The sequence below is a fragment of the Myxine glutinosa genome, chromosome 6 (assembly GCF_964187855.1).
Source record: "Myxine glutinosa chromosome 6, kmMyxGlut1.1, whole genome shotgun sequence".
Taxonomy (NCBI): Eukaryota; Metazoa; Chordata; class Myxini; order Myxiniformes; family Myxinidae; genus Myxine; species Myxine glutinosa.
Window position 1 is genome coordinate 8,136,771 of NC_136266.1, and position 15,929 is coordinate 8,152,699.

The 15,929-nt window shown below is 50.7% G+C and overlaps 1 protein-coding gene across 1 annotated transcript in view; it reads right to left on the minus strand.

The window, feature by feature from the left end:
- LOC144892553 (disco-interacting protein 2 homolog C-like) overlaps positions 1-15,694 on the minus strand; it is a 144,140-nt gene extending 128,446 nt beyond the window's left edge. The window contains exon 1 of the mRNA XM_078779526.1: positions 15,618-15,694. Coding sequence (XP_078635652.1) covers positions 15,618-15,668 — 51 coding nt within the window. The 5' untranslated portion in view covers positions 15,669-15,694. The remainder of the gene's footprint in view (positions 1-15,617) is intronic.
- Positions 15,695-15,929: the final 235 nt, after the last annotated feature.

A 15,929-nucleotide genomic window follows, 5' to 3' on the forward strand; every position in this document is an offset into this window, starting at 1 on the left:
GACATATTAGAGTCATAACAAGACTTAAGATCAGTGACATGTTAGAGTCATAACAAGACTTAAGATCAGTGACATGTTAGAGTCATAACAAGACTTAAGATCAGTGACATATTAGAGTCATAACAAGACTTACGATCAGTGACATGTTAGAGTCATAACAAGACTTAACATCAGTGACATATTAGAGTCATAACAAGACTTAAGATCAGTGACATGTTAGAGTCATAACAACACTTAAGATCAGTGACATGTTAGAGTCATAACAACACTTAAGATCAGTGACATGTTAGAGTCATAACAACACTTAAGATCAGTGACATGTTAGAGTCATAACAAGACTTAAGATCAGTGACATGTTAGAGTCATAACAAGACTTAAGATCAGTGACATGTTAGAGTCATAACAAGACTTAAGATCAGTGACATGTTAGAGTCATAACAAGACTTGAGATCAATGACATGTTAGAGTCATAACAAGACTTAAGATCAGTGACATGTTGGAGTCATAACAAGACTTGAGATCAGTCATAAAAAGCTAGGTTAGCCTGTTCAGGATTCCCAGCAGAACCAATGGCTCATGATGCTGGAAACCCAGGTTTAAATCCCAAACTATCCAGACTTATCGGTTATCCATTGTCTACGAATGTCCTTGTAATTCAAATTGAAGTGTATGTGCACTGATGGCTGGAAACGTGTTTGCCCTGCATGTAATTTATGTACGAGCTCCTCCATGATCAATGTCATGGAAATTACAATAAAAAAACACCATCAACAACTCTTGATTATCCGAATAATGTACAATCGTAATTCTAACTCCAACTCCAATTTTAATTGCACTCGAAAACAAAAACCCAGTCACTTAGAATTGTTCCCCAGTCACGCTCAGTACGAGACACCTGCCTTAAAGGGAACAAGAAACGTCCAGAAACAGCACGGAGAAAGTGGTCCTTATATTTTTGGGTCGTGGAACGTGGTCTGTCAGCTTTTCCAGACAACTTGGAAAAAGCACGGTTGAGCAGTGGCCCACGGAACATGAGGTGAGGTCGTTTGTGGTTCTGACAAGGGACTATTTAAGATTACATCCCGAAATATGTGCCCATCCCTGCACCTCTTACTAATTTGACCAGAAGGGGGCAACCCAGTAAGGTGCTTTGGGGGATGCTAAGTGAAGTCCAACACGACCCTCAAGGAACAACATAACAGCAAACCTATATTGAGCTTATCGGACCCAAGTAGGCCATTTGTACTCAGGAATGATGCTTCTGGTATTAATTGGTAATGGAGCTGTTCTATTAAAGTGACACAAAGGCCCACGAAGACCATCCTGAGTCTTTCCAGGAAGAATCTGATGAATGGAAAGAAGTCCTTCCTTGGCACACCTGACCTCCTCACCACATACAAGTCTTTCATCCGCAGCTCAATGGAATACTGTTCTCCCCTATGGGCTGGAGCTCCTGCCTCACACCGAGCTCGGCTTCACGCTGTTGAAACCAAAGCGTTCAGAATCATTGGAATCTCCCGCGATGAAGCTAACTCCAAGGGCCTCTCACTCACTCACCGCAGGCAGGTTGGTGGTCTTTCCGTCTTCTACCGACTCCTCTCCGGCCTTGCTCCCCCAGCTCTCTCTGGGCTCTGTCCCTCAAATATTCCTACAGGTCGCACAAGATCTGCCTGCAACCCTCTTATGGTTAAACTGCCAAAATCTAGGCTCTCTGCTCACCTTCACTCCTTCATTCCTCTTTTCTCCCGCCTCTGGAACAAACTCCCTCACTCTCTTCAATCCCACTCCTCCCTCCAGGTCTTTAAAACAGCTGTTCACCACCATCTCTTACCTTCCCCCATCCAAAACCTTGATCTTTTCTACCCCCGCTAATTCACCCCAGATCCACTTTTTTGAAATACCGACTTCTTTCCTGGAAGTCCTTGCAGTGTCCATGTGTTTTATACTTCTCCCACCCCCCCCCCTCTTCCCATGCTTCCTCCCCCCAAGCCCTCTCCCCCCCACAGATCTCCCGATGTCCCTGCTCTCAAATGTTGTACTTGTGTGCTTCCTTCTCTCTTGTCTCCCGCTCCCTTTATTTCGTCTTATGTGTCGGTTTTTTTTTGTCATTAATATTAGCCCTTACACGAGCCTCGATCTTGTATACCAGAATAAATAAAAAATAAAAAAAATACCACTCGACGCAAACTACTCCATCCAAAAATTCGTAAGGCCCAGTATTCTGATTTTGGCACTCACAAGGCTGTACCGTCGAATAAACGGTCCAACCCGTCATCATGACGGGCTTTGATACTGGTATCGTGAAATCTTCCCGTTTCCAAACAACACACTTTTGACATGTGGTGAGGAGGAAACCTTTCCTGGACGATTTCAGTTGCTGAGCAGTTGAGCTGCAACTGCAATACGACCCAACGATGGTTAGTGGCACTGCAACAAAAGCGATGAACGAAGATATTGTAGGAGCTGTGCTCCAACGTAAATCAGAAGAATGGACGCGACAAAAAGCTGGAATTCGTCCGAGTTTCTTTATTGTGTCAAATCAACTCGGGTACTCTGAAAAGCCCGTTTATCGGGCAGCAATATATATACACATTATCCCGGAGCGTTTGCCCGGGAAAGGCGAGACCGGGCGTGCCCGGGCGTCCTGGGCGAACCCTGGAAAGGCAAGTCTGGACATGCCCGGGCGTCCTGGACAAGGCCTGGCAAGTCGAGAGCGGGCATGCCCGGGCGTCCTGGACGAGCCCTGGAAAGGCGAGGCTGGGCGTGCCCGGGCGTCCTGGGCGAGCCCGGCATGGTGATCGCTCCGTGTCCTCGGTAGGTGCAAGGCGATTGTGTATACCCAGCGGTAGCCGCTACACACATCCCCCCAGAATCGACTTGCACCGGCAGGGTCAATTTAAGGGGGGTCCTGATGACCCGGCCGAAGCGACCCCTGGCGGGTCGTGGGGGGGGGGAGGGGGGGGTCCGGTGTGGTGGTGGGCGGTCGAGTGGGGGGCACCGTGGATGGGGGCGGCCTCGCCACGGCGGAAGGGCCAACCGTGGCGGTTGGTTGATGTCCACGTGCGCCGGCTTGAGGCGGTCCACCGCAATCCGGTCCGACCTGCCGCCGATGTCGATGACGAACGACTTGTCGTCCCGTCGCAGGACCCGGAAGGGCCCGTCGTACGGCGGCCAGAGTGGCCCCCGATGTGCGTCATGACGCACAAAAACGTACTCCGCTGTGCGAAGCGCTGGGGGGACGTAGGACTGGGGGTCACCGTGGTGGGACGTTGGCACGGGGGCAAACCGTCGGGCGGTCTCCTGGAGGTCCAAGCGCTGGTGAGCTGCGGACCAGGGACTGGTAGCGTCGGGCACAAATTCGCCCGGGACGCGTAGCGCCTGGCCGTAGACAAGCTCGGCGGTGGACGCCCGGAGGTCCTCCTTGGGGGCCGTGCGGAGGCCCAAAAGGACCCACGGCAGCCGGTCGGCCCAACCGCCGTCCTGAAGGCCGGCCATGAGCGCTGCCTTCATGGAGCAGTGGAACCGCTCGCACAACCCGTTGGCTTGGGGGTGGTAGGCCGTAGTACGGTGGAGCTTGACCCCCAGGTTGCGGGCGACCGTGCCCCACAGCTCGGAGGTGAACTGCGGTCCGTGGTCTGACGAGATGTCCGCCGGTGCGCCGAAGCGGGCGACCCAGGTGGCGATGAAAGCCTGCGCCACGTCGGCGGTGGTGGTGGAGACGAGGGGAACGGCCTCCGGCCACCTGGTGGTCCTGTCCACCATGGTGAGCAGGTGTGTGAAACCGCGTGATGGGGGGAGGGGGCCCACCAGGTCCACGTTGAAGTGGTCGAAACGTCGTTCGGGCACGGTGAAAGGTGCCAGCGGGGCCTGGGTGTGTCGGTGGACCTTGGCCTGTTGGCAGGCTGTGCAGGTGCTGGTCCAATCGCGGACGTCCCGTCGAAGGCCGTGCCAGACGAATCGCGCCGACACCAGCTTCTGGGAAGCTTTCCGGCCCGGGTGGGAAAGGCCGTGGACGGAGGCGAAGATGCGGCGTTGCCAGGTAACGGGCACGATGGGGCGAGGCTGGCCTTGGGAGACGTCGCAGAGCAGGACAGTGTCCGCGAAGGGGATGTCGGCCAGGCGGAGGCCCGTTTCCGCCGCCCGGAGGGCTTGCACCGTGGTGTCGGTGGTTTGGTCCGCCGCCATAAGCGCGAAGTCCATGCCGAGGTGGACCGCGTTCGCGCTGGCCCGAGAAAGACAGTCGGCCACGGCGTTGTCTTTGCCGGCGACGTGCCGGATGTCCGTGGTAAACGCTGACACGGCGGAGAGGTGGCGCTGTTGGCGGGCCGACCACGGCTCCGTGACCTTGGCCATTGCGTAAACCAACGGCTTGTGGTCGACGAACGCCGTGAAGGGTCGGCCCTCCAGGAGGTGGCGGAAATGGCGAACGGCCAGGTGTAGACCGAGGAGCTCACGGTCAAACGTGCTATATTTGAGCTCGTTCGGCCAGAGTTGCCGGCTGAAAAAAGCGAGTGGCTGCCAAACCCCGTTCACCCATTGCTCATGTACGGCGCCCACCGCGTAGTTGGAGGCATCCGTGGAGAGGGCGATGGGAGCGTTGAGCACCGGGTGAGCGAGCATTATTGCGTCGGCGAGGGCCCGCTTTGAGTTTTTAAAGGCCGCGTCCATTGCTGCGGACCAGACGACGTCGTGCTTGGCCGGCTTGCCCCGGAGGGCTTCGTAGAGGGGCCGCATGAGTTGAGCAGCGCGGGGCACGAAGCGGTGATAGAAATTCACCATTCCCAGGAATTCCTGCAGGGCCTTTATGGAGCGGGGACGCGGAAACGTGGTGATGGCCTCGACCTTGGTTGGCAGCAGCCCGGCCCCGTTCTTTTGTGATGTGGTGGCCCAAAAAATCAACAGCCGTTGTGCCGAAGTGGCATTTGGCCGGGTTGACGATGAGGCCGTGCTCGCTGAGGCGCCCGAACAGTGTTCGGAGGTGGAGGAGGTGCTCAGCCCGGGCCGTGCTGGCGACGAGGATGTCGTCCAGGTAAACGAAGAGGAACGGCAGGTCGCGCAGCACGCCATCCATCAAGCGCTGGAACGCCTGAGCCGCGTTCTTGAGGCCAAACGGCATTCGCAGGAATTCGAATAAGCCGAACGGCGTGATGACGGCCGTTTTTGGGACGTCGGCCGCCCTGACAGGTACCTGGTGGTATCCCCGTATTAAATCAATCTTCGAAAAAATGACCCGTCCTGCCAAACGGGCTGAGAAGTCTTGGATGTGCGGGATCGGATACCTGTCGGGGGTGGTAGCATCGTTAAGGCGGCGGTAGTCGCCACATGGGCGCCAGCCGCCCCCTGGTTTTGGGACGATGTGTAGTGGCGAAGCCCACGCGCTATCAGAGCGCCACACGATGCCGAGGTGTTCCAAAGCGTCAAACTCGGCTTTGGCCACGGCGAGCTTGGCTGGGTCGAGGCGGCGGGCTCTGGCGTAGACCGGCGGGCCCGTGGTTGGTATGTGGTGCTCGATCCCATGTCGTACTGCGACGGCCGAAAACGTCGGCCGCGTGAGGGCCGGGAACTCCGTGAGCAGGCGAGCAAACTCTTTCGCCGCCAGGAAGGTGCATGCCAGCTCGGTCGGTGCGGAGCTGCTCAATGTGCATGCCAAGGAGCTGAAGGTCTCGGCGTTGACGAGGCGACGCCGTTTGACATCAACCAGCAGTCCGTGTGCGCAGAGGAAGTCGGCGCCTGGCAGAGCCATGGGCACGCTTGCGGTTACAAAAGTCCAATTAAAGTGTTGGCCGCCGAAGCAGAGGGTGACGTTGCGCGGGCCGAAGGTGCGGATGGCCGATCCGTTGGCCGCAACCAAGGAGGGGCCGCAAACCGCGGACTGCCTGTCCTGATCGGAGGCGGGTATGATGCTCAGTTGGGCGCCGGTGTCACACAGGAAGCGCCGTCCGGACGCTTTGTCCCTGATGAAAAGTAAGTTGCCCATGTGGCCGGCGCTCATGGCTGGTAATGAACGCCGGCCCGGCCGTTTCCCGACTTGCCGAAGGTGCACGGGGGTTGGCATGTCCGGGCCTTCTGTCCGAACCTGGCATGATAATAACACCACGCCTGGTCAGGTGGAGGCCCCGGTCATCGTGCTGGAGGTGGTCGGCGCGGCGTAGCGGCCGCCAATTGCATCGGCAGTTCGGTCGTCGACCGTGCCGGGTGCTCGGGCGCCATGGGCGTTGCTTCGGACGGCGGTGGGCTCCAGGTCGCTGCTCCAATGCGTTGGCCTGCCGCGGAGATCTTGTCGGCTTCCCTGGCGAGGGCGCGGGGATCCGTGATCATCTTGCTTGCCAGTGCGAGGCGTACCTGGCTAGGCAGCTGACGGAGGAAAAGCTCCCGGAACAGGAAAGCCGGAGAGTGCTCGCCGAGCAGCGAAAGCATGTAGTCCATTCGCTCGGACGGGCGGGTGTCGCCGAGCTCGGGCAGGTCGAGCAGGCGCCGTGCGCGTTCCGCCGATGAAAGGGCGAAAGCGTCGAGGAGGAGCTTTTTAATCGCGTTGTAATGGTCAGCGGCTGGCGGGCTCTCGAGGAGGCTCAGGGCGCGGGCCGTGGTGGCCGAGCCGAGTGCTGCTACCACATGGTGGAAGCGGGTGTCGTCGGCTGTGATGCCTCGCAGGGCGAACAGGGAGTCCGCCTGGGCAAACCAAACCGCCGCGTGAGCCTCCCAGAAGGTAGGCAGTTTGAGGGCAACTGCCGTGTCCATGTCGGATCACCAATGTAGGAGCTGTGCTCCAACGTAAATCGGAAGAATTGACGCGACAAAAAGCTGGAATTCGTCCGAGTTTCTTTATTGTGTCAAATCAACTCGGGTACTCTGAAAAGCCCGTTTATCGGGCAGCAATATATATACACATTATCCCGGAGCGTTTGCCCGGGAAAGGCGAGACCGGGCGTCCTGGGTGAACCCTGGAAAGGCGAGTCTGGACATGCCCGGGCGTCCTGGACGAGGCCTGGCAAGTCGAGAGCGGGCATGCCCGGGCGTCCTGGACGAGCCCTGGAAAGGCGAGGCTGGGCGTGCCCGGGCGTTCTGGGCGAACCCTGGAAAGGCGAGTCTGGACATGCCCGGGCATCCTGGACGAGGCCTGGCAAGTCGAGAGCGGGCATGCCCGGGCGCCCTGGACGAGCCCTGGAAAGGCGAGGCTGGGCGTGCCCGGGCGTCCTGGGCGAGCCCGGCATGGTGATCGCTCCGCGTCCTCGGTAGGTGCAAGGCGATTGTGTATACCCAGCGGTAGCCGCTACAATATAGAGGAAACTGCACATTACTTAGGAGATGCTCAATGTTAATGAGTTATGGACATTGAAGACACCTGTGGGAATGTCCAAAGTCCTGGTGGTGATAATAATCGGACATGAGAATTTTTTTATTTCACAAGTGAATCTTCACCATTAAGAGGTGGAGTCGAAAACGATGTATCGCAGGATATTTCAAAAAGTCGTGGACAGATTATGACAAAACTTGGTGGATGAGTTGGGACAAGGAAGAATTGATTCAATTTTGGTGAAGATCTGAATCCAGATCCAGATACTAGAGGTTTTCAGGGATTTTTGAGTGATTGGGCTAAAACCGATATATACAGGTAGTGGACAAAAAAAATGGAAACACCTGGGTAAATGAGGGACACCAAGCAAGGGCTTCCACACAGGTGTGGGCCATGTGTTCATTAAGCAAATAACATCCCAGCATGCTTAGGGACATGTATAAAAATGCTGCACAGGCCTAGTTCATATAGTTATGGCGAGCATAGCGGCAAGAGGAGACCCCAATGCCCCAATCCACAGAGCACGTGTGGTCGCCCAATGGTTTGATGAGCATGACACTGATGTTAACCATACGTCATGGCCTTCTGTCACTCAATATGAACCCAATGGAGCATTTATGGGATATTCTGGAATGACGCCTGAGACGGCGTTTTCCACCTCCATCAAACAGGTGTGAGTTGATTCACGTTTTCATGGAAGGATGTTGCCGCATCCCTCCTGCAGAGCAGTAGAATTCCAGACTCTGGTGGACTCCACGCCATTGCGCACTGTCCGAACCTGGTGCCCCTATGCCCTATCAAGTGACTTTACACTGGTGTTTCCATTTTTGTCCACCATCTCACAAAGTTATGGATGGATTCAGACGGAACTTGGTAGACAGGTTGGGTGTGTGACAAGGACGAATCGATTCGATTTTGGTGAACATCCAAATCCGGATACTAGAATAAAAACATAACTTATTCAGGTAATTATTTTTTCGTTTAAGTTCTCCTCTGTTCCTGTTCGTCCATTCCCTTGCTCGTTGCGTCCACATGTGGCGCGCTGTCTGTACAGTGCCTTTTTACCCTCAGGTACCCCACTCTTCCATGAGCCTCGATATTGTACTCGCATATAGTATAAAATTAAAGCTATCAGAATCCAAGGAGTAAATTTAAAGTTACAGATAAAATGATGACAAACATCATTGGTAACCGTTTAATGGCGGAACCACAAAATTAACGGTGATCGGAAAGGCTGCGTCAGCACAGGAAAGGTCATTATAATTATTGGAGCCATTCCAAGGCTATGGACAGTCAGATGGACTGGGCGACAGTGGGACAGAGGGACCGAGGGGCAGATTGACAGGGGGACAGGGGGACGGAGGGGCAGGGGATCAGTGGGACAGGGGGACACATTGACAGGGGGGCAGATTGACAAGGGGACAGTGGGACAGGAGAACAGTGGGACAGGAGAACAGTGGGACAGTGGGACAGGAGAACAGTGGGACAGGAGAACAGTGGGACAGGAGAACAGTGGGACAGGGGGACAGTGGGACAGGGGGGCAGGGGGGCAGGAGAACAGTGGGACAGGAGAACAGTGGGACAGGAGAACAGTGGGACAGGAGAACAGTGGGACAGGAGAACAGTGGGACAGGAGGACAGTGGGACAGGAGAACAGTGGAACAGGGGGACAGGGGGACAGTGGGACAGGGGGACAGTGGGACAGGGGGACAGTGGGATGGGACAGGGGGACAGAACAGTGGGACAGGGGGGACAGTGGGACAGTGGGACAGTGGGACAGGGGGTCAGTGGGACAGGGGCACAGTGGGACAGGGGTACAGTGGGACAGGGGTACAGGGGGACAGGGGGACAGGGGGACAGGGGGACAGGGGGACAGGGGGACAGGGGGACAGGGGGACAGGGACTATGTCGTCATGCCCAAACTTGGTTTTACAATTAACATGCAGTGTGTTATAATTCTTTATACAGATGATCAGATCCCTGGGTAACACGTCAAGGTCAAAGTACAAACTGGATCCCAAGGGTAGAAATACATACACGGGACAGAAAAGCATGTTCGGAATGACATCGACTTACAAAGTATTGCTCCAAGACTATGTGCAGTGCAACCACACACATAGTGATGGCGTCGCACCGCGTCAGCATGGCACTGACCCTGCCTTGGCTATTAAACAAGATCTGATCGGGAGGGGAAGGAAAAGGTTTCACCATTTATATAATCGATACATCTTTCAGAGAGCACAATCCAAAATGCACACAAATGTAATGCACTCAAAATGGAAAGGGAAGAATCAATGATGGTGGGTGAACACACGACAGGTAATATCAGACATTCACCAGCACTAACAGACTCTGCCAAGGGTCGTGTATCATACAAAAGAGTAATTCAACAAGAGCGAGAATTGCTTTGCATACATGTCCACTGCTGATGTGATCTTTTTCAAGTCCACAAAGGGCATAACTTTGTGAAAAATATGTGAAGGGCTAAGGGCTGAAAGTCTGGAAAACCACAGGTGTGATGGACGGACGTATTGAGAGCAAGCCTATAGTCCCCTCCAGTGAAACTGGTCGGGGTCTAATGACTGGTGAATGAACACTGATACGGAGATACAATCCTTAATTATGAAAAAGAAAAGAAAAAGGTATACAGAATCGAGGCTCATACAAGAGCCAACACATTGAACATGAAAACATGCGCAGACACACAAAACATGAAATGAAGGGAGTGGGGGACAAGAGGGGGAGAGAGAGGGAAGCACACAAGCACAACAACAGCAGAGAACAAGGACGTCGGTAGATCTGTGGAAAAAGGAGGGCTGTGGAAGGAGGGAGGGGTACATGGTATAAAGCAAATGAACACTCCTAGGAATTTCAGGAAAGAAGTTGGGGATTGAAAGAGGTGGATTTGGGGTGATTTAACGGGGGTAGAAAAGATCAAGGTTTTGGATGGGGGATGATAAGAGATGGTGGTGAACAGCTGTTTTGAAGACCTGGAGGGAGGAGTGGGATTGAAGAGACTGAGGGAGTTTGTTCCAGAGGCGGGAGAAAAGAGGAATGAAAGAGTGAAGGTGAGCAGAGAGCCTAGACTTTGGCAGTTTAACCATAAGAGCGTTGCAGGCAGATCTTCTACGACCTGTAGAAATATTTGGGGGACAGAGCACAGACAGGGCTGGGGGAGCAAGGCCGGAGAGAAGTCGGTAGAAGACAGAAAGACCACCAACCAGCCTGCGGTGAGAGAGTGAAAGGCCCTCAGAGTTAACTTCATCGCGGGAAATTCCAATGATTCTGAAAGCTTTGGTTTCAACAGCGTGAAGCCGAGCAAGGTGTGAGGCAGGAGCACCGGCCCAGAGGGGAGAGCAGTATTCCATCAAGCTGCGGATGAAAGCCGTGTATGTGGTGAGGAGCTCAGGTGTGCCAAGGAAGGACTTCGCACGATGGAGGATGCCCAGTCGGCGACTGGCTTTGGAGGCCAGCTTGAAAATGTGGTTTTCCCAGGAAAGATCATGGCAGATAGTGAGACCCAAAAGCTTGAGCGACAGAACTTCTTCAAGAGGATTGTGCAGAAAGTAGATGGGAGGGTTGTCCAGACGGTCTTTTTGGAGAGACATAGTAAGAGTGTGAGTGGATATAACCAAGTCTAGGCTCACGGAGGAGCAAAATTACAGAGAGCAACATACATGTGTACAAGGGAATGGGCAAACCAAGAACCCAATGATAGACTGACAGGACTACACAGTTCTTTGGTTGTAATGGGAGAACCTGCCTGAAGGACAAAATTCTCTGCAGCACTTCACAAATCTTGGCTTTATGGGAGAGTGGCCAGATGGAAGCCACTCCTGAGAAAAAGGCACAAGATAACACACCTGGAGTTTGCAAAAAAGGGCACGTGAAAGACAGAACATGGGGCAAATATTCTGTGGTCTGATGAGATGAAAATTTAACTCTTTGGCCTGAATGCAAAGCGCTACGTCTGGCGGAAACCGAGCACAGATCACCCATCGAACACCATCCTGTGAAGCATGGTGGCGGCAGCATCATGCTATGGGGATGCTTTTCATCCGCAGGTACTGTGAGACTTGTAAGGACAGAGGGAACAATGAATGGAGTCAAATACAGGCAAATCCTTGAGGAGAACCTGCTTCAGAGTGCAAAAGACCTTAGACTGCGGCGAAGATTTATGTTGCAACAGGACAATGACCTGATGCATACGGCCAGGGAAACACTGGAATGGCTTCAGAGCAAGAACGTGAAGGTCCTTGAGTGGCCCAGCCAAAGCCCAGAGCTGAATCCCATTGAGAATCGGTGGAAAGACTTGAAGATTGATATTCACCGGCACTCCCGATCCAACCTGACAGAGCTTGAGCAAATGTGCAAGAAAGAATGGGAGCAATGTTCTTGTACCGTTCTTGTGGATGGGAGTGATGTTTGTGACTTCCATGCAGAGTGGAGGAGGCCAAAGGAGGACAGACTGAATAGGGCAGACAGAGGGGAAGCAAGGAGGTACAGCAGGATTTGAGAACATCGGCATTGATGCCATCAGGGCCCGTTGCTGAAGCAGGGTCAAGGCCAGACAGAACCTGTATGTTTTTTGGTGAGAAGGTCGGTCACAGTCCAGTAGACAGTGGGATGGGATGTTTGAAGTGAGGGATGGGATGAAGGGGGAGCACACACCTGAGACAGACTTCACAAGGCCCACCATGACTTGAAGGAATGAGACTAAAGTCTGGAACCTTCCCAAAGCCTTTTTAAGGGTCTTAAGTCGAATATGTTACTCAAGTGTCACACAAACCAACTAACACGCAAACGTTAACAACACCAGCCTCAACTTCAAACACAGCTGTGACATACCCTCCCGGGGCATGATGGGTACACCTGCAACGCCACTGCTCTCCCTAGTTTGCAGGGTCATTGATAAATATTCCCCCCTTCCCCACCCATCCCATGGGATGCCAGCCCACAGTGGTTGACATTGGCACAAATCCTACTAATGGGGAAGCTGAGATGTCCAGATGTTTTTTCCCCCCATTTATTTAACAGTTACTATAAGATGCATTATTATAACGCTTTTGTCGATGTGGGAACTATTCTGTACCTGTGACGTAACAGTCAGCATAAATCTATGAAATAAAACAAATCAATCTCTCTAATAACAATCATTATTATTCAAGTATAAATTACAGGAGAAAGGTAAAGCCCATAGGTAGGCGTGAATAATAACTCCCACTAATCAAGGGAATGGGGGCTGGCAGGATGGTCGACAGGTACGCATACCAGTCTCGAGCTGACTAGTCTGGGGTCAAATCCCGACCCCGGCAATAAACCACCATCCTGGTGTTTCACAGACAGGGTGGTTAATGAATGTGTGCGCCATCCCTCGGAAGGACGTTCAAATGGATGTCCCACCTGCCGGCATTAATTAGTGGACGTTAAAGATCCCAGGTGTCCTTCACAAAGAGTAGGCGAGCTACCTCCGGAATCTTCACCAAATTTCAAATTCCTGCCAAAACCACTGCGGAGAAGGCAATGGAAAACCACCCAGCAGGAATAAACCTGGCTCAGGAAGCTGCTTTGGAGCACCGAGGCTCTGGGAAGAGTATCGGAGATCAGAAACATCAGAGATCAGAAACATCAGGATTCAGAAACATCAAAGATCAGAAACATCAAAGATCAGAAACATCAGAGATCAGAAACATCAAAGATCAGAAACATCAGAAACATCAAAGATCAGAAACATCAGAGATCAGAAACATCAGAGATCAGAAACATCAGAGATCAGAAACATCAGAGATCAGAAACATCAGAGATCAGAAACATCAAAGATCAGAAACATCAGAGATCAGAAACATCAGAGATCAGAAACATCAAAGATCAGAAACATCAGAAACATCAAAGATCAAAAACATCAGAGATCAGAAACATCAGAGATCAGAAACATCAGAGATCAGAAACATCAGAGATCAGAAACATCAAAGATCAGAAACATCAAAGATCAGAAACATCAAAGATCAGAAACATCAGAGATCAGAAACATCAAAGATCAGAAACATCAGAAACATCAGAAACATCAAAGATCAGAAACATCAGAGATCAGAAACATCAGAGATCAGAAACATCAGAGATCAGAAACATCAAAGATCAAAAACATCAGAGATCAGAAACATCAGAGATCAGAAACATCAGAGATCAGAAACATCAGAGATCAGAAACATCAGGGATCAGAAACATCAAAGATCAGAAACATCAAAGATCAGAAACATCAGAGATCAGAAACATCAAAGATCAGAAACATCAGAAACATAAGAAACATCAAAGATCAGAAACATCAGAGATCAGAAACATCAGAGATCAGAAACATCAGAGATCAGAAACATCAGAGATCAGAAACATCAAAGATCAGAAACATCAGAGATCAGAAACATCAGAGATCAGAAACATCAAAGATCAGAAACATCAGAGATCAGAAACATCAGAGATCAGAAACATCAGAGATCAGAAACATCAGAGATCAGAAACATCAGAGATCAGAAACATCAGAGATCAGAAACATCAGAGATCAGAAACATCAGAGATCAGAAACATCAGAGATCAGAAACATCAGAGATCAGAAACATCAGAGATCAGAAACATCAGAGATCAGAAACATCAGAGATCAGAAACATCAAAGATCAGAAACATCAGAGATCAGAAACATCAGAGATCAGAAACATCAAAGATCAGAAACATCAGAAACATCAAAGATCAAAAACATCAGAGATCAGAAACATCAGAGATCAGAAACATCAGAGATCAGAAACATCAGAGATCAGAAACATCAAAGATCAGAAACATCAGAAACATCAAAGATCAAAAACATCAGAGATCAGAAACATCAGAGATCAGAAACATCAGAGATCAGAAACATCAGAGATCAGAACATCAGAGATCAGAAACATCAGAGATCAGAAACATCAGAGATCAGAAACATCAAAGATCAGAAACATCAGAGATCAGAAACATCAGAGATCAGAAACATCAGGGATCAGTAACATCAAAGATCAGAAACATCAGAAACATCAAAGATCAGAAACATCAGAGATCAGAAACATCAGGGATCAGTAACATCAAAGATCAGAAACATCAGAAACATCAAAGATCAGAAACATCAGAGAACAGAAACATCAGAGATCAGAAACATCAGAGATCAGAAACATCAGAGATCAGAAACATCAGAGATCAGAAACATCAGAGATCAGAAACATCAAACATCAGAAACATCAGAGATCAGAAACATCAGAGATCAGAAACATCAGAGATCAGAAACATCACAGATCAGAAACATCACAGATCAGAAACATCACAGATCAGAAACATCAGAGATCAGAAACATCACAGATCAGAAACATCAGAGATCAGAAACATCAGAGATCAGAAACATCAGAGATCAGAAACATCAGAGATCAGAAACATCAGAGATCAGAAACATCAGAGATCAGAAACATCAGAGATCAGAAACATCAGAGATCAGAAACATCAGAGATCAGAAACATCAGAGATCAGAAACATCAGAGATCAGAAACATCACAGATCAGAAACATCAGAGATCAGAAACATCAGAGATCAGAAACATCAGACATCAGAAACATCAGAGATCAGAAACATCAGAGATCAGAAACATCAGACATCAGAGATCAGAAACATCACACATCAGAAACATCAGAGATCAGAAACATCAGAGATCAGAAACATCAGAGATGAGAAACATCACAGATCAGAAACATCAAAGATCAGAAACATCAAAGATCAGAAACATCAAAGATCAGAAACATCAAAGATCAGAAACATCAAAGATCACAAACAAGGGGAATGAATAGACCAGACGAGGTGAGGCATGCAGAGCATCCCTCCCACCTTCCCTAAAAGTCATTCATGAGCCAGCAAGGTTTTTACGACAATCCAATAGTGATATAGAAGTTCTCCTGGAGATTAGAATCCACATCCCGAATGTTGCCCCTAACTACCTTCAGCTGGATTTCAACCCACAATACATGCGATGCCGATGCCAGTCCAGGGCACTCACCCATAGACACCACTCGATCCATTTGATAAAGTGGCGGCCATTATTTATCAGGTATCAGTTTGCCACAGAATTAGGGCCAAATCAAAACTTCAACTTAAGAAGCACATTGATATGTCCAGGCCTAACTGAAATACAAAGGCTTCACAACGCCGCTAGGCCTGTGTGTACATCCGAGCGCACACTGCTGGAGTCAAAATCGAAGCACTTATGCCATGGTAATACAGCCAACACTAGTACACTCATTATTGGCAAGGCCTAGGAACATACCTGGGCCTTGAGGCAGGTACGGTGCAAGAAGTTTGGTCTTCTTCTTCTCATAGCCTTTCTGCGTAATATCCCCTGCAAGCAATAAACAGTGGCAAGAATGAAGAATGGTGCACAGGTAATGAGAGGGGAGGGAGGAGGAAGAGAAGGAAGGGGGTGATGATCAAGTGTAAACGGCCCAGGTAGAAGTCTATTTGGTGCGACAGGTAAGCTGTAAGTTATGGCTAAGGCAGATTGCTATTTGCTCCGCACTTGCCATCTTCACCCAAAGCACACACTGCGGCCTACCTGAGCAGCATATCGATTTGTCGCCAT